Below are 19923 nucleotides of genomic sequence, written 5' to 3' on the forward strand. Positions count from 1 at the left end.
ATATGTGCTTTGGACCTTGAAGCTTCTGCCGAGAGAATATTTTGTACCCATCTGGGGGGCAGTCAGAGCTGGCCTGGGTGCCCTGTGTCTTGGGGCAGTTCTGGGGCCTTTCCGGTGGAGTCCTTTGTTCTTGCCCTACTGTCCAGGGGCACCTTATTCATTGCATGGGAGGAGCATCAGAGAGCAAACACTTCAGCCTCCTCAAGAGATCGCCGCATCCTTCTTGCCTCCCTGGAGGCTGGGCTCCCCACTTCAGGGGTCTGACTCCTCACCCAGGGACCAGATTTCCTCCTTGGTGGTCCTTATGGCAGGGCTGACGTCTATATATCTGTATTCTTTTTAATTAATTTTTTTCATACAATATATTTTGATCATGTTTTCCTCTCCCCTAACTTTCCCAGATCTTCTCCATCTCTCTAGTACCCAACTTCATGTTTTCTTTCTCAAATAAATAAAATTAAATAATGAAAAGCAAAGCAAAAAACCCAACAGGACAAAAAAAAAAAAAAAGACAAAATGAAACAAAAAGCCCCCCTCCCCAACCCTAACAATGTTGAGTTTGTTTTGTGTTGACCAGCTACTGGATATGGGGTCTGCCCTGGAGTGTGGTTCATATACCCAGTGACACTCCATTGGAGAAAACTGATTTCCTCTTTGCTAGAAGGCATCAGCTGCACATAGCTTCTGGGTTGGGGTGGGACCCTGTGTCCACATTAGCTCTCAGCTGGTACTCCGAGGGCTGACGTTTTGAGAGTGTGACCTCCCTTTGCTTTAGTGTTCCGAATATTGTCACAATTCTTAACGCTCTGAACCGGGACCTCGGTGATTGCACTTTGCACAGGTCACGCCAATGATGGTTGTTCCTGGTGGGTTAAGCTGGAGAGGCCTCTACAGTGATAAGCAAGGGCTGGCTGAGCTCGTGGCTCCTCCCTCCCCTGAGAGCAACAGAAAAGCCAGCACAGTGGAGGCTTTGATCAGGCTCCCTGTGACAAGGGTACATGGGGGATGCGGGGACGGGAGAGGGGCAGGGAATAGGTTCAGCTCTTCCCACCCCATCCCCCAGCTGGAGTCTCCCACCCATGCTCACCCTGGCACCAACTTGCCCGGCCTCTGTGTGACATCTTCCAGTGACAGGGAGTGCCTGTTCCCGTGGACTCCACTCTAGTGATCGCCCTGTGTTCCCTCCTCTATGCAGCATGGTGGGCATCTCACGGAAAACCAACCAACCTGCCAGAGCAGCCTTCTCCTCTCTGTAGCCAGCCCGGCCTTCTCACCTCATCTGGAGGTCTTCACTGGGCACAAGACAGTCACTTCTGCTTCCTTGTGCTCAAACCTTCCCCCACCCTCAAGCTGTGGGTAGTGGAGTGTCTTTTTCACATATGTGTAGACATCTGCTTAAAGGTGGAAGAACCGTGATGGATCCCAGAGCCTCCCTCCACCGTTGCCCAAGGAAATAAATGCAGAAACTACACACAAAGCAGAAGCAACAACAGTTGCTTCAAACAGCCAGATGTCAGTCACGGGAGGAAGAGGGCCGAGCTGGCTGTGAAAACGGCAGGTAAGCAAGGGCACAGGAGCTTCGGGAACCATGTGGTGTTTACCGCAGCCCTACACAGGAGGGAACAGGTCAACCAAAACATGGGCTCTACATCTGTTCAACTTGCGAGAGCAGTTAGAGAGGCCAGCCCTTCATCATGCTGCCCCAGTCCACCCTCCGGTTCCTTTTGCAGTCTACACTGATGCCCCAGTAAGCATCAGTGAGAGCTACACCTGCACTGCTTACATCCTGTGGTACCCAGTTCCTAAGAACTGAGCACCCAGCACAACACTTAAGAGTGGAAAGTGTCAAATTTCAAGGCAAGCTCAGGAACTTGTGGAACTAGACAGGAGAAAGGTTTTCAGGACTATGCTGACCTCCCCGAAGCTTTAGGGGCTTTCAATGCCATGCTTACCATTCTAAGACCCACTCAGGGAGGACCATGGCTAGAGAACAGCTTCCAGACACCAGAAATTATATTTCTCTCCCTTATGATAATTAGTTCAAGGTCCATACCACAGGTGACATCATGTCTCAGAAGCAAAAATAGGTCTCTATTAAGAGTAACGTCTTCTGGCTAGCAGATCCTGTCTCCCTGCCTTCCTAATTGCTTCTCCAACCTCAAAGCTCTTTCTTGCTGCTGTCTAGGGGCATTGGATAGTCAGCAGCAGGGCCATGCTCATTGGGTTTGTCTGTTAGAAACTCAAAGAACCTGAGGCTCTGGAAAATATGCTGGTGGGCATCGATAGCCTTTGTGGTGAATACAGTCTTGTGCACAAGATAGGACGTCTAGAGTGAAGGTACATACAGAACAGAAAGTTCACACCCTCCACTAGCCTAACTGGGGCAGAAAAACACTCTCGAGCCTTCAATACAAAGCACAGCCTCTGTGCCTCATGTACAACGTCTCATTTAATACTGAAAATCATTCCTTGACAGTTTCCTATTTGATACACAAGGAGTGAAGTTGAAAAACCTCCAGATCCTGGTCCTCCTCTGTGCCCTGGCTGTGATGGAAGGACACATGGCATCAGGTGCCAGTTTCAGACCTAGAATTCAGAAAGAACAGAAGCACTATGGGGTCGGACTTTCTTCCCTCCAGTGTGGAATGAAGGCATTCTCTCCCTCTCCCACTGAACAGAGCAAAACACATCACCTCCGCATGGAAAAAGATAAAGCCATAGACTTCAAACTTTTTTCAGTGGTTAATGGTGTCTCTGCCAGAGCTCAGGGGGACAGTCTAAGAAATCATCCTTTAGAGTTTAGGGCTCTCATGTTTACTTCAAAATTGAGGAAAATGAACCAGTAGAACTTTGAAATCCACCAGCCTTTCAACACGTATACTTAATCCTCAGCACTCTGTATAAAAGAGACTAATTAAAATAATGTCAGTGAGTGTAGGTGATACAGGGTTCAGAAGAATGTATCTAATCCCCTGGCCTGGGAGATACAGGTGGTTGTGAGCTGCCCAACAAGGGTGCTGGGAATTGAAGTCCTCTGTAAGAACAGTAGGTGCTCTTAACTGCTGAGCCATTTCTCCATTTCTGACATATATATATATTTTTTTTGGTTTTTCAAGACAGGGTTTCTCTGTGTAGCTTTGCGCCTTTCCTGGGACTCACTTGGTGGTCCAGGCTGGCCTCGAACTCACAGAGATCCGCCTGCCTCTGCCTCCCGAGTGCTGGGATTAAAGGCATGCGCCGCCACCCGGCAACATTTTTTTTTTTTTAAATTTAATTTTTTACGAAAACCAGAGACACCCACAGAAGCCACCATCCGATTTGGGGACCGAGAGTCTGTTAGGTCCTCAATTCTCTAAGCAGCTGTCCGACATTTGGCAACAGGTTGAAATTGCACAAGGAAACCCACCATCCCTAAAGAAGGAAATGCCAAAGTTCCCACTAACTCTGGAACCTCAAAGGCCAATGAGCTGTGTGCTGGTCATTGCCACAAACCATGTAGACTGCTCTCCAACCAGATCTCTCTTTTGAGAGTGAGTCTTACTCTGGCCTAGGCTGGTCTCCAACTCACCAGTAGGTAGTCCAGTCCAGCCTTGAACTTTCCATCTTGTAGCTTCAGCCACCTCCCGAATTGCTAGGGTTACATTATGCCCCACAATGTTTGGCGAAAACAATCTTTTTATTTCTGTGGTTCTGAGGATTGAACCCAGGTCCTTGTGTATTCTAAGAATGAGCCAAAACTTTTTTTGCTAGGCGTTCATTCATTTGATGAACATGACTTGTACAAATGAATGACAGTATGACAGATTTAACCCTCCTTTAAATATTTGTGAACTCAAAGCATTTCCAACTGATACTGCTGGCAAATTTGCCAAGCATGAGAACTCTTCTAGACCTAACTAATATTCTTTATTTAAATATCTGAGGAATGGTATACTCTATAGCTCATCTTCAAAGATGACTTCTGATTCCTCTTCCAGGACATACAAGTTCAGTATGGGAAGGTAGATTTTTAGACTCTCTCATCCTGAACTTATAATTTAACCAAATATAGTTGTGAAAGTGACTCTGCTCCTGGGCTGTATTCTACAGTCTTTTTTTTAAAAAAAGATTTATTTATTTATTTATTTATTTATTTATTTATTATGCGTACAGTATTCTGCTTGCATGTTTGCCTGCACACCAGAAGAGAGCACCAGATCTCATTATAGATGTCTGTGAGCCACCATGTGATGCTGGGAATTGAACTCAGGTCCTCTGGGAGAGCAGCCAGTGCTCTTAACCTCTGAGCCATCTCTCCAGCCCTTTTACGAAGTCTTATTGGCTTCTATTTGCACTTTTGGAAGCCCATTGTCCCACATCAGAATCCAAGATATCCAAGACTGGTGCCATCCTTTGTCTTTACTGGACTATCTACATACCAGGGTAGACAAAAAGCTTTATTGTGGATTTAGGTGCCTTGGTAATAGGAAGGGCTTGAGTCATCAGCATTGTTGTTCCTTTGTTGGGCCTCCTAACAGAGATTCCTAATGACTTAGGTTTGTCTTTCTCCTGTTCAGGGGAGAGTCACCTGAAATGGGAGGTAGGTATACATGAATGGCAGGCAGTCTTTAGGACACAGTTGATATGAAAGTTGACTTTCTAGTACTAACCTTCATTGCAGAGTCTGTGCATCTGGAATATGCACACCTGCTGTGGACAGCAGCACCTGGCCTTCCCTTTAACACTCAGTATCTTGGGTTCCTCTTCTCAGCACCCCAGTTCTTCTGATCACTCTCCTTTTGAGTACCTATTTTATTTACCCCCAACCGACCACCAATTGGTCCCGATACAGTATCAACTGATAGAAAATTGCAGATAAGCCTTGGTAGTTTTTGGGCCCAAAGTGACATAGAGAAACATTAAACCAGTAACTGGTATCTTTAGGTTCTTTTACTCAGTTTCACATCTTCTCACTAACACCAAGTAAGGCTGGAGAACTGGCTCAGTGGTAAGAGTGATTGCTTCTCTTCCAAATGACAGAGGTTCAATTCCCAGCACCAATATGGCAACTTAAAATTGTCTGTATCTCCAGTCCCAGTCGACCAGATGCCTCCTCTGGCCTCAGGGGCCACCAAGCACGAACATGGCACACAGTCATACACACAGGCCCAAAACATAAAAAAGAATTCCCCTGCTTCAGCCAAACAAGTGCCTGTCTCTACCCTGCAGTGCATCCGGGGTGTGGGAACCAAGGATGCTCCTTGGTTACCAAAAGAAAACAAGTGTTTCAGTTTCTTCTTTGGACACCGGCTTACTCATACCCATCGAGGAGTATTCTTCTGACTATGAAAGGGGCCATCTCAGCTCTGGTGGTCACCTCCCCACCCCCATGTTACATCTGTGTGTCTGCTTCTGTGCATCCTGAACTGTGGGCATCTCTAGTCTGTTTTCCAGCCTTTAAGAGTCAAGAATAAGGTCACCCGACTCCTGAGAGGTAAAAATTTATTGATTTCTATGACATCAGCATGTTATGATACGGTCACACCTGCTCATACAGCTGACTCCTCAGAACAAAAGAGGATTTTGTTTTTCCTTTTAAAAATACATTTTTCACCAGCAAGAAACATTTTTTAAAACAAACATTTTCATATTAAGTGGGAATTAAAAAGAATGGCTTTCCCCCAACTCATGGGGAATAGGGCTAGTCAGCAACAGATCTTGAAGAGCCTCAAATCTGCTTTCAGGCCTCAGCCCCCAATCTGTTGTCTTCCACACAAAGTGCTTCAGAGGGGAAATAAAACTGCAGCTTCAACCAACCAGCAGCCTAAATCCAGCCAGAAAAAAAAGAGGTAGACTGAACTCTAACTATTTAACTTATTTGGTAGGACTGTGCGAGATATTTTAATACATTAAAAGTTTTCAATGGGGTAAACACATTTTATAAACAAGTAACTAAACCATTAATGTTTTTAATGTTCAAAAAAAAAAAAAAAACCTTAGTGATAGGCGTACCGCATTTACTCAGCTCTGAGAAATGAAGTGTGCTGGCCACTGTGCTTCCTGAAAAGCTTGCTATCATCAGACTCCCCACAATCGAAAGCTTACTTGGTCATATCGATTTCAGTGCTTTTCCCACACTTTAAAAGCTGCAAGGGTCAATGACAGGATTTTTCTTGGACTAGTGAGTAAATCAATTCTGAGAACTTTATTCAATGCTAATAATTAAATCATATCAAAACACAAAAGAGGAAAGTGGTGTGATGAAGGTAGCTCTGACTTGCCTCCAAGAGCTGATCATTTGTTTTTGGTTTTTTGAAACAGGGTTTCTCTGTGTAGCCCTGGCTATCCTGGGAACTCACAATGTTGACCAGGCTGGCCTCGAACTTAGAGATCCACCTGCTTCTACCTCCTGAGTGCTGGCATTAAAGGCATGTGCCAACACAGCCTGGCTTCTGATCATTTAATTTTAGGGTTTTAATATAATTAAAAATAAATGATCTAAACTCCTAATTAATGCTGGAGCTAAAAGGAGGTTCTGTTCACAGGTAAGAGTCTAGTAGTAAGTCGAACACTAGATTGGATGACAGTTTATGTGGAGATGGTTAGTATATCAGAAGATAATGCCATCAATCAAATCAAGGTTGATATTCAGTCACAGGTTGGCTCTGAGGGTTCAGCAATGACAATTATATTGTAAAAATCAATTATTTATATTTTATTACTTGCTAACTGCATTAAATATCTGCTAACAGAAACATTTATTACACATGTATGTGTACTTACATAGATAATTTTTTCCAAGAGAGAGGACTGCTAAACATTTACCAGCACACACCAAATGAGCAGACTGGGGGAAGGGCAAATCTTTTAAGTCCCGTAAGGGATGGGGTAGTTTTCTCACTGGCCACTGAATGCTGAGCTCCAGGCACATGCTGCAGCAGTCAGTGTTGAGGAGCTCCAGGATAGCACAGACACCCACCCCCACTATTAAAAATTAAAAGCATTGTTTTGGGAAAAAAAAGTCAACTTTATTTTCTCTACATTAAAAAAAATAGAACCAGCTATTAATTTTTGCTGAGAAAATGCTTCTTCTTTTGGTATTCACAATATCTAAATTTCCGAAAAGGTGATCTGGTAAAATCATCCCAATGCATTCAGAAACCAGATCCACATGTGACCAGCCCTTTACAAAAGTGAATTACAGTTGCCATGGCCTTCACAGTCATTCTTAAAACACACACTGTGACGTGAGGATCACAAGGAAAGCTCAACAAGCTCAAGTAAACATTACAGCATCATGAAAACAAAAATCCACCTGTAGAAAATAAATACAACGTTGTGATGATTGTAAAGAAAATGAAAGCACTTAATAAAAACAATGGCAGCTGAATGTATAACTGTCTCATTACCCAATCCTAAGATGTTACTGTAAAATGCATAGACTCCTTACATGTAAAGAATTTGTGCACCACAGTCGTGTTCAACAGTTTTACACAATAAAAATAAAATCATTCAAAGAGTTTGCATACTTTGCAACTATAATACACATAAATTTTTTTGCTCTTTAGACTGTTTTAAAAAAATATTAAATGTAAAAATCCTCAGATGGAATTTCTGCAAAAAGCGCCAGATTGTGTCTTTCACATGACTATGGCCACTCTCCCCAACAGTTAAGAAAGAGCCTGCAGCATATTCTCAGAGCCCACTCTGTAATTACTGAGGGCTGGTGCAAAACGACCACCAGACAGCACCAACCAGCGACTGCTGCAGAGTACGCCAGGCTCCTTTGTGATCCAGAAACTTCCAACTTAGGTGGTTTTGGTCCCAAACACATTGTCTCTACCCATCATGACATGAACTAGCACACCTGTGACCCAGAGCGCCTTTGTCCTGTCTGCAGATAGAAGGCTCACGGCACTTGCAGGGCAAAAATCCCACAGAAGATACCATTATCGTCCATCCTTTGTGGACCAGAGCTGAATACATTTTTTGTAATGATAACTCTGGAGCGAAATCCTGTGTTCACTATTGTGCAGTGACTTCAAAGAAAAAGGATGAAACAAAAGCATCAGTTAACTCCCCCTGTTCAGTAGTGCAAACAAAACATACACGGGATACAGAAGACTACCGATGATCAAAGACTACTTTCTGTGACTATAACCAGGACCAAGTTGCTAAGAGTCTTTAGTCTTTACCGATTGTCAAAACACGTCACTAAGACAAATTAATGAGAAGGGAGCCACACACATGGCCATGAATGAAGCAGCATTCCCAACATTGATCCAGATAGCAACATTAGGATCACATCTGAGGGCCACAATGGGTGACTTAAAACTCCATCTCTGGAACAATTTCAGCTGTGCCAATCCCTGTCTTGTTCAGGGATGCCTTTCCAGCCCACGGGCTATGCTGGCTTCAGTGCTTTGTCTGTGCTGGTTGTCTGAAATTCCTACATAGAATTTAATTTTTGGCTTCCTATGACTTAATACTGGATTAACTACCCTGTAATTGACTACTTAATCAGCATCCCTAGTTTTTTACTGTAGGAATTTATGAGTTGTAATACCAAAAACTAACACATGACAGATTGGAACCCACAGATAACCATTTTCATACTTTATTAAATTCTCATCTAACTTGTTTATCCATTCAAGCTTCATTCCACTCTGGTTTCTCTTTGCTCCCACTGCTTACAGGCTTCTCTGTCATATGTGTATTTCTGAACTGGGTGAGTTGAGCTCTTGCTTGGTCTTGCCTGTGAATCGCCCAGCCCGTCTGCAGGAAGCCAGGCAGTCCAGCTGAGGGCAAAGAGCTGCAACCATAAAGGATGCCTCTGTAAACTGAAGTGGCTTTACTCACTTTCCCCTGACTTAAGACATTAGCTTTCTTTACATACTAAGTACAAATGGGGAATTTTATTCAGTTCTCTTCAGTGGCATGTTGCGGCTTCCCCAGACTATTCTCTCTTCACATTCCCCAGGACTAGCAGGTGGACTCCAGTTACTGGTAAGGAAGCACTTTCAATACTCTCAAACGTGTTTGCACACAGAAGACATGTAGAAAGAACCGAAGAGGTGTAGGACAAATCAAATACATATCTATTTACAGCTCATGTCTATTATCAAAAGTTAGTTCACAAATCTATAGTTACTTGTCACTCTAGAGACTGTGGAAATGAAACTGCATTGGAAAGTAATGCATCTTAGGGGGGTGGGTTTAACATGTACACTATACTCAATGATCACGTTCCTTTTGGAGCATAGCAGTGGTAGAAGTGGGCCAGAGCCACACTTCTGTCTGCACGTATGGATATACAGACCCATGCAGGAACTGGCCACCATGGTCTGTGGCTTGCTTTGCCATGGGGAAATGGTCTGCTAGCTAGGACTGCATGCTATACTTGACAGTGGACTTCTCCCCCAGATGGCCAACTAATGTCTCAACTCAATTCATCCAGCAAATGAACACTTGTCCCTGGGTCTCAACTAGAGGCCCTGAGCAGCTTCTCTCTGGCTGCCCATCATTTCCAGATTAGGGCTGCTTTCTTGACCTCTGCAATGTCACTGAAAGTCAGAGTGAAATGCTTTCTAATAACCAAACCCACTGTCTCCTGCACTGTAACAGTGGTGGTGTGGCACCAGTGAGGTATGTCAGGAACACGTCATTCTCCTCCACACGGGCTCTGGGTTTGCTAAAGATGAAGCTGCTATGGGCTTTTATTTGGTGTTGTCAGCCTTTCCCATACAACTGGGGAATATTCACATCTTTTCCTCTTTCGTTTTTCCTTTTGGTTTATTTGAGAACAGAAAACATTAGTCTGTGTTTTTGTTTTGCAGCCTATTTGTCAGAACTGTTACTTGTGTTGTTAGTCACATGGGGGAACCGACAGTGTTCATGCACAGAATACTGCTGACTTTCAAGCTTTGGAACTTCATCACCCCAAACCAGCCCTCTGTCTCAGTGCTGATGCAGTGCCTGCACTTTTTTGCAAAGTCCAGTTCTCCTAGGAGGTAAACCACATGAACAATGACAAACTTAAAACCTTTTCTGGACTCTGCCCTCTTCAAGGACAGCTGGAAGAGGCTGGGAAGTGTACTGAGCTGCTGTGCCCTGGTCCTGCCACCCTGAGAGGGGCAGCTGCTTGACGCTAATGACAGAACACACTGATGTCTGCACAGACTCTGGGGGCCACAGGAGGTCCTGTCAATACTGCAAGCCAATGTCTGGTTCTATCTTTTATTTCCTAATAAGCTAGTCTATTTCCCTTAAACTGGTCATTTAAATGTTTTACGTTAATTTGCTTTAACTGCCCCCAAATACATTTGGTGCTACTATGTCAAAATTGGGGGTGGGGGGATCCAGCTACCAACAGGGGAATGGGGTCAGGGAGGTGACCAATGAAGATGGTGCTGGAGCGTATCACAGGCAAGCACGTAGACAGAAAAGCCTCCTGGGAGCCTGCTCACAGGTGAGGCTTCCCTTTGTGTCAGGCTGGGTTACTATCCTTCGCTGTATTTGCATCTGATAAAAGTGCATTTTGTAAAATACAATATTCATTCTATGATGTGCCTTCTATACAAAAAGAGAAAGTGGGTGCTCCCCTCTCCCGACAGAAGGGAAACACTAGCACATGTAAACACGGTGCTGGGATGAGCTAGCCTTTCTGGGGACACAGTGATCAGGTGTACAGTGGACACTGCTCCCACAGAATGCCAATGCTGTACCTCAGCCAGGGTTGAGGACTGCAGCTTGTTAGATAAGCAGACCAGTCCTCAGAACTTACCCACCAGCTCTCCAGGCTACCAGTACCTCAGCATGATGGCTGGACACATTAATGTTGTGAAGCTCTGCCCTAATAAAGAGGGGCACAGCTTCTGAACAGGGGCATGACCAAGGGCATCTGGTGGCAACAGTTTCTTTTGGAGTCTTCTAAGATGATTTTATGATTTCCTCTTCTCCCAGTGTGATGCTTGCATAAACATATGGTAGAGTGTATCTCTTTAAAACACGAAAAGTTCTTAAAATATATTAGCACATCATTGTATTACTGATCCTCATTGTAGTAGAGTTTTAAAATATCCCAAAGGGGGATAAACATTAATCCATCCATTTGAATTTCCTTTGCTTTTTATATATTTTGATTTGTATATTTAGATTTGCACATGTAAAATAATGCACATGTATGAAGTCTGAACTCCTATGTGGCAAGTCCAAGTCAGTTCCTAAAATAGGCAATGGTAAAAATACTGAATGATGTGGTACCACAGGTAGCCTGACAAAAATGCGAAGGACTGAATGAGGAATATCCACATGTTGCTGAGGGTCATCTCCTTGGAAACAGCTTCCTTCTGGCCCTGGAGAGGAGGAAAGGCCCCTAGAAGACAAGACAGAAGTGATGCGTTTCCCCGCAGGACAGGTCTCCTGAAATAAAGCTGAGTGCTCACCCACAGTTAGGTTTTTCTGTGAATTGCCCTACTTTGCAGAGATTTCCTCTGACACATAATTTTTAAGTTACCTAGCCTTTGCCAAGCACTCTTCTACCCACTGGGTGAATGACTCAGTCATCAGCATCCACCCCAGATCAGAAACAATGCCACCCTCTGGCCTCTCTTCCCTCTTCCAGTCTGCAATGGTCTATCTGCTTTCCTTCTCTGGGTTTGCCGACTGTCTGTCTCTACTGGAGTCAATTTGTGAGAACAGGCACTCAGGTTGCCTGCTCCCCACTGGACAGCTACATTTCTCCAGTGGTCAGATACAGGATCTGTGAAATTGACATCTAATAATTTCTGAAATAGCATATTTTTTGGCCATGAAAGTGGTTACATAACACTGATATTCTCAAAATACAATAAGGTTTACAAAATATATTTTCATAACAAGAAAGAGAATACAAAGAAAACATACCTACATTTTTTTTTTTTCTGGAAAGGAAAGCTAGATGGCTTTGGTACAGTGTTATGGAGATCATCTACCACTCTTGCATTCCAGTCTTTGTCCTTGCTGAAAATCCCCAGGGTAAGCTGGCTCATAAAGGGATTTGCTGCTCACAAGCAATTCACAGGGGCATTTTCCAGTCTCTAGGTCTGGTATGCAGGTGGCCTTTTTCAAGAGGCTCACCACTGTTGCTACAACTTAGGCACTATCAGAAGGCAAGAGACTAAGGGGTGGGGGTTATGGTCTATTCTCTGATCACCTGAGCTGCCTGCTCAGCCTTGAAGTAACCATGCCCTGTCTGTCCTGTTGTTTCAGGCTATAACACGGCAACTTGTGAAAGCACGCTGGCTGTGCCAACCAATGTTAATTTTCTTTCCAACTTCTGTTCTTCTTCCTTCTCTAATGTTTTTCTCTTTATATTGTTTGTTTTGTGTTTTGGTGCTTGGGACTCAATTTAGAGCCTCACACATACTGGGCAAGTACTCTACCACTGAGCCACACTTCCAGCCTGAGTTTTAGTTTTTATTCAGAGACAAAATCTCAGAAAGTTAACGAGGAAGGCTTTGAACTTGGGATACTTCTGCCTCAATCTCCCAGGCCTGTGCTACCAGGACCAGCTTCACTGTAGTTCTTAATATAAAAGAGGTAAGAATAGATTCCTTTCCCTCCCAAGGAGAAATAACAACTTTGAACCCTGAAAATAGTAAACTATATTCTTTCTTGTAAAAAAAAAAAAGAAAAGAAAAAGAAAAAGAAAAAGGAATCCTGACTCTTCTGCTTCCTGTTGAGAAAAGGACATTTGCTGCAACCACTTTCTGCTTTGACACAGGCCCAAAGCAACGTGGCCAAGTGACCGTGAGCTAAAACCATGCAGCAGGATGAATGTCTCCGTGGAAGGGAGGGAAAAGCAAGCAGAAATACAGTTCACATGACCTCCAATGACTACAATGTCAGAACAGGACTGTTATTTAGGCTCCCTGTAACCTCCAATAGCTACACATTTGCCTGAAGTTGTCTGTATTCCTGTGTCCTTGAGTCCCTGTGTGACATGCTTATCACTCCATTCTGTGCCTGGGCTGATGGAGTAAATTTTCTTTCCAAAAATTCTAAGTTGAAATTCTTACATACAGAATGACTTTGATTTCTAATCTAAACAACTGAAAAGGAGCTGGACAGACAACTCAGAGGTTAAGAGCTTCTGATGCTACTCTGAGGACCTGAGTTTGGTTCCTAGCACCCACAGCACGTGGCTCACATCATCTGTAGCTCCAGCTCCAGGGATTCTGAAGCCTCTGGCCTCCTCCAGCACCTGTATTTGTGTGCATATAACCAGATGCAGACACACACACACCCCTACATATAACTAGAAATAATAAAATTAAATATTTTGAAGACAAAAATAAATAATTGGGAAATGTTTGTCCTCTAAAGCACATGTTTAGCATCTTTGGTAACTTCAGAAATGTGTAAAAGGAGGATACTGTGTACCTGTTTTGTAAAAATGTGACAAGAGGTCCTCCTTTTCAATAAACCGTTGATAGAGCCAACTGGCGAGGTCATCAGTCTCCAAGGGCACATCTTTAATTGGAAAAATCCTATTAAGATTTAGAAAAATAAAAAGAATTACTTTAATTAAGAAATGAAAATCACTCAGAACCCTAACTTAGCTTTATTAATGAGTCACATACACACAAAAAGATTTAAATGCTAGGCAAAGAATGTACCTTAGCAATGTTGCTTCACGAGAAAGTGAGAACTAGATAAAATGTGCCAAAACCGATGGCTTTTCACTAAGTATATCAATACTGGCTTTATAAACAGAGAAATTTTAAAAATGAGTTATTTATTTTATTTTATGTGTATGAGTGTTTCGTTCACATGTCTGTGTATCATGTGAATGCCTGGTGCCTGGGGAGGTCAGCAGAGGGCACTGGGTCCCCTGGAATTGGAATTATGGACAGTTGTAAGCTGTCATGTGAGTGCTGGATATCAACCCTGGGTCCTCTGCAAGAACAAGTGCTCTTAGCTGATGAGCCATCTCTCCAGCCTCCTCATGTTCTATGACACTGGGGATCAAACCCAAGGCCTTCAATGTGCTAGGTCATCACTCTACTCCTGAGCTATATCCTCTTTGACCTGATCAAAATAATTTTTGTATGTCTGTTCAGTCTTTTGAGACAGGGTTTCTCTTTGTAGTCATGGCTGTCCTGGAACTAGCTCTATGGACTAGCCTGGCCTTGAACTCATAGAGATCCGCCTGCTTGTGTCTCCCAAGTGCTGGGATTAAAGGCATGTGCCACCACCACTCGGCTGACCAAAGAGATTTTTTAAAGTAGAAAATAGCAACCCAGAAGGCTCTCAGTTAGCTAGGCATGGTGGCTCATGCCTGTAATCCCAGCACTCTGGAAACTGAAGCAGCCTGGGTAACACAGAGAGGCCCAGATCAGTGCAGACTGCAGGGACTCTATAAACAAACCAGAAGACTACCATTTAGTGTGGTGTGGTCAGTGGTGCTTCCCAACTAGCCACAGTAGTTCCTGGGGATCCATCCTTGAGTCCTCTTAGTGTTTAGCAATCTTGTGCTTTTATTTAACACTCATCTTAGCACAATATTCAGAATAATGACAATCATAATTGAGTGATAGTCTATGATTCTGATTTTTGCACTGCAATCACTGTAGTAGCATTTTACTACCATAAAAGTAAAAGGCTGGAGAAGGGAACAGAGCACACTTCAGAGAAAAGTATATTTAAGTTCAAGACTTAGCCATGAACTTCCCTGTGGCTTTTATATTGACTTTTTATAAAGGCAGAGTGGTTCATGGTGATCAATTCTGCACAAAACATAGTTAGAAGATGATACTAAGGAGGGACTAAAAGCAGGAGCTCCCCTCCAGGAGCATGGGATGTTTTCTCCTTTACAGCTTTTCACCCGAGAACAGTTCTCAGCTAACATCATACAGAGGGTGAACCTACACAGAAGTGTGTTGTTAGCTGCATAACTAGAAGACATGGTTAACTGCAGCACAGTGAGGAATCCTTAAAGGAGAATGGCAGAGGGGAGCCACAGCTTGAATACAAACTCCACCACACCTCTGTGCTCTGTGGGGCAGACTCCAAGCAAAATAAAGCCTGTGATTCTTGCCAGCACAGGTCTGGGCACAGGAAATTCAGTTATTTGTTTCTCTCTCCTTTCTCCCATTTAAATGTCCTTACAATGCCCATTTACTAAGGTACGCCTTAAAACCAAAAATTAAAACTGAAAATCAGGTTTTACCTATAAGTGAAGGGTGCTATACATTTCTGAGGTTTAGCTTTCAGATGATGTAATACTTCTTTTTCTTTTTTATTTTTTTTGGTTTTTCGAGACAGGGTTTCTTTGTGTAGCTTTGCGCCTTTCCTGGAACTCACTTGGTAGACCAGGCTGGCCTCAAACTCACAGAGATCCGCCTGCCTCTGCCTCCCAGAGTGCTGGGATTAAAGGCGTGTGCCACCACCGCCCGGCTGTAATACTTCTTGAAACGATTCTGCAGCATTAGTACTACTTTTTAAAATGTTCACTTCTATCTTGCAATAGCATCTAAATATTTACATTACTTTTTGATCTCTAAAAAACACTATTTCTACCTTGTTTGCCCTCAAAATTTTGTATAATGGAAAAGGATTCTCTAAGGGGGAAAAAAGCCACTCAAAGCAAAGGCTGCAAATGTGCTGCCGTCCAGCCCCCCAGTCCCAGCACCCCTGTCATGAACCCCAGAAGCCCGCCTCCACGCTGCTCTCTCAGGCACAGTGGGCTCAGAGCAGGACTGAGAAGGTGGAAATGGGAGCTATAGTAAGGAGAAGCTTCAGAGAGCTTCTTGGAAAAAATAATGTACTTTGTCATTTGTTATCTTTCATAGAAGTACAAGCTCTTGGATCTCTGGGCCAGCTGGTAAGGATGAGACCAATACGTGAAGGGCAGCACTGGCACAGGAAGCCTAAGCTGTGAGGTTAACTGGATCACAAAGCTTGATCTATTTGGATGTCAGTTATGTGAGCTGATTTCCCGATTATTAGAAGAGAGTTCTGTTTGAACCAGGCTTTTCATTACCTAGAGACATAAATATTTGGCCTAACTTTTAAGGTAAATGTGCTGGTTAGTCTTTACTGTCAACCTGACACAGCATAGTCACCAGGGAAGAGGGAACCTCAACTGAGGAACTGCCTACATCAGACTAGCCTGTGGCGTGTCCGTGAAGACTGTCTTGACTAATGACTGATGCTGTGGGGAGAGGGTGCCCACTGTGGGCAGCATCATTCCTAAGGCAGCTGGGCCTAGAATCTATAAGAAAGTCAGTAGAGTATGATCCAGAGAGTGAGCCAGCTAGCAAGCAGCTTCCTTGGCTATGAGTTTATCCCCTGGTTCAAGGTAATGTTACACGAAATAGCAAGCAGTCCTGTCTCAGGTTCCTGCCTTGGGTTCCTGTCCTGATTTCCCTCAATGATAGAACATGACCTGGGAGTGGAAGCTGAAAAAACAAACAAATGAAAACAAACAAACAAACAAACAAACAAACTTTGCTCTTCAAAATGCTTTTGGCCAGAATGTTTTATTACAGCAACAGAAAGGAACTTAGTAGTTTAACCTCATGGTAACCTAACAACCAGAATAAAGAAGTAGACTGCTCTTGAGAGTAGGTATTTGGTCTGCTCTCCTGGCTGTGTTCTAGTTATGAGAATGTCCAGACAGCTCTGGGTACACCAATATCTTATTTCAACTGTCTGATTTTATTTCTTACAACTTCCATTTGTGTTCTGTTATGGATTACTTAATGCTTGCTATGTGTGCTCTATTTCACGATCCTGCTACTCTCACAATCACTATTACACAAGATGCCATCACCTACTCTTTCCATCTCTTCCTATCTAAAGTCTACCCATTGTCCTTAAGACCCAGCACAAATCAATTATAAAGTGTCTTCGGTTCTAAGAAGGCCATACATCCAGTGATTATCACATAATAAATATTCTTTGGAAAATAAATAAAAAAAAAAACTTGTTGACTCACACCAGTTAACATTTGTAGTATGCACTATATTATGTCAGATTAATTTAATTTGTGTTCATTTAAAACCAGGCCTAATTAACTTAGGGATGATTTAGCAGGAACCATAAAATCAAAGAAGATCTTAAGTGGTCTTGATGTCTGTATGTAGTGGGTAGCCATTCCAGCTTTGATCTGGAAGTTCCAACCCCCATTGAGGCTTCGGTAACTGTCACGCCTACAAGGCAGGGCCGAGAGAGGACCCTGAAGACCCAAGATCCAGATACAGTCTCTCTTGTTTCCTGGACCCTGGACACTGGAGGTAGACTGAGCAGAGTTCACCAGAGAACACCACCAGACTGAGCCACACCTTTCCCAGACCCTGTTACCTATCCCTTCACTTGTAAGTTACCCCACAAAATAAACCTCCCTTTTAACTACGGCCTTAATAATTTCACCAATATCTGTATGTGGTGAGAGCAAACATTAAATGTAAGACTGAATTGAACAGTGGAAGTTTGGGTTTAACAAATGAATTCCTGACAGAACAGTGTGATTCTTGTGTTATCTCTGCACTTAAAATGGGGAGCAACATGGAGGATAGTGTGAGGACTGAGACTTGATCCCACCTCTGCCCTGAGCTGCCTGGACAGTCACTTGACTAAAACACAGCCAGGAGGGCAGACCAAATACCCACTCTCAAGAGCAGTCTACTTCTTTATTGTGGTTGTTAGGTTACCACAGGATTAAAATATTAAAATGAGTAATCCTTTAATATGGCAAGGGATCAAATGCACTGAGTACCAGTTCTCTTGAGCCAAATAAGGGGAGTTCTTATACCTATGAGATAGAAGCCTTTACAGTTCCAATAGCTACCCAAATGAGAAACAAGTGCTTCACTTTTAAGCAATAAAAATTCTTATTATCAGTAATCTAGAATGTACTTTTAAATAAAAAGTATTTTCCCCTAATTCATAAAATTCTATCTTAGAGCACTTACAAATTACACTTTAAAAATAGACATAGAACGAGGCTGGAGAGATGGCTCAGTAGTTAAGAGCACTGACTGCTCTTCCAGAGGACCAGTGTTCAATTCCCAGCACACACATGGCAGCTCACAACTGTCTGTAACTCCAGTTCTAGGGGACCTGACACCCATGGCAAAACACCAATGCACATAAAACAAAAATAAAAACTCTGCAATTAAAAACAAACAAATAATAAAGACACAGAACAATGTTTTGCTTAATAGATGGCACTCTCTACATCCGAGTTAGTATATTTGAATTTTTAAGCCATGAAGACTATAAAACGTGAGCCAACAAACCACATAATCCACTCCTCATTCAGTTGTGCCAACTACATGGAGGAAACTAACCAGGGAGAGAGGCTCTGAGATAAACAGTCCCTCCTAACTTTATGAAGCTAATTATCTAGCAGAGGGATGGGAAAAGCAAGCCAGCCAAATATGTAAGCATTTTACTTTGAAGAATGTTGGCTGAGTTTAAATGAGGAATGAACATTTGCTCATGGCAAAGGACATGGAAGAGCAGCTACCACTTGAGGACTGTCTAGAGGAACAAGACTCAGAATTTTAAAAAAGTTCTAAGCACCACATGCTTAGTTTTCAAAAGTTAAAGCAATTGTAAGGCAGACAACGACAATCCCTTCCTTCCCCAGACCCTGCTTTCAGACACAGTCTCTCCCAAATGTTTCTTTCACTGTCATTTAGATATTATTTATAAGTGTGTGGAAACTGTCATTTCTAGATTACTCTGCTTCCCTTGAGACTAAGGACCTGGCCATCATGTACCGTTTCCTCTTCTCTTTTATACAGTCTAGGATCACACTTACTGGTTTACAGCCTATTTATGTCTTTTCCATTTTTCCGTCTGTGCTGTAACACAGAATACAGTGCAGTGTCAAAAAATAGGTCTGCGGAGTTGAACTGACAATAATACATCAGTGGAAACTTGATGAGTGCTACATATAGACAGCTATCTCTTCTGATACAGATTTTAGTTTTTTCCTTATTTAAGAGTAAGGTAAATTAAAAATTTAGACAAAAGACCTGAGTAGCACATGGTGGCTCACAATCATCCATAACTCCAGTTCTAGAACACCCTTTTCTGACTTCTATAGGTTCCAGGCACACACATGGTACACATACATACATGCAGTCAAAATACTCATATACATAAAACAAATAAATCTCCATGTTTTGAGACAGTATCTCACAATAGTTGTTGGCTTTTTTTTTTTTTTTTAAGACAAGCTCTCACTTGGTAGCACAGGAGCTCAGACTAGTCTTGAATTCCTGGTCCTTCTGCCTCTCTCTCTTAAGTGCTGAGATTATAGGCCCTGTGTCCATGCTGGCTCAGATTAAACAGTGACTATCAATGAGAGCTATGCTCAACCAATAATCAACCAGAACTACTGTACTGGCTTTTCTGGGTCTCTAGCTTGTAGCTCACAAGACTCTGGGCCTTCTTAGCATCCATAATCAATTGAGCCAATTTCTTTATATAGTTTTATGTATTCTATTAGTTCTGTTTCTCTAGAGAACTTTTTTTTTTTTTTTTTTTTTTTTTTTTTTTTTTGAGACAAGGTTTCTCTGTGGAGCCCTGCTGTTCTGGAATTCACTCTGTAGACTAGGCTGGCTTTGAACTCAAAGATCCACCTGCCTCTGCCTCCCAACTGCTGAGATTAAAAACGTGCTCCACCACACTCGGCTAGAATAACTGATTCTTAATCATGTTAATTCTAGTTGGACACTTATCTCAGAGTGTTGTCATGAAAATGTAAGCTCACTTTTAAATTACAAAAGAAAACACCATAACATGAAAATAAAGACTATATAATTTGAGGATGTCAATATCCTTCATTCAAAAAGGTCTATTTAGCATTTACTAAATGATATGCATCTAAAAATGAACTTACTAATTTTATACAATAATCAAAGAACTTTTGCTGCAATTATCAAATAA

General features: G+C 42.6%; 1 protein-coding gene across 3 annotated transcripts in view; it reads right to left on the reverse strand.

Annotated features, from left to right (window-relative positions):
• Positions 1–8556: 8556 nt before the first annotated feature.
• Positions 8557–19923, reverse strand: part of Lpgat1 (lysophosphatidylglycerol acyltransferase 1) — a 55895-nt gene continuing 44528 nt past the window's right edge. For all 3 annotated transcript variants that reach the window (XM_028882852.2, XM_028882851.2, XM_028882853.2), the window contains exons 7-8: positions 13402–13508; positions 8557–11353 (exon numbers count right to left, since the gene is read on the reverse strand). In XM_028882852.2, the coding sequence (XP_028738685.1) occupies positions 11202–11353; positions 13402–13508 (259 nt within the window). In that variant the 3' untranslated portion in view covers positions 8557–11201. The remainder of the gene's footprint in view (positions 11354–13401; positions 13509–19923) is intronic.

Source organism: Peromyscus leucopus, chromosome 15 (assembly GCF_004664715.2).
Source record: "Peromyscus leucopus breed LL Stock chromosome 15, UCI_PerLeu_2.1, whole genome shotgun sequence".
NCBI classification, from domain to species: Eukaryota; Metazoa; Chordata; class Mammalia; order Rodentia; family Cricetidae; genus Peromyscus; species Peromyscus leucopus.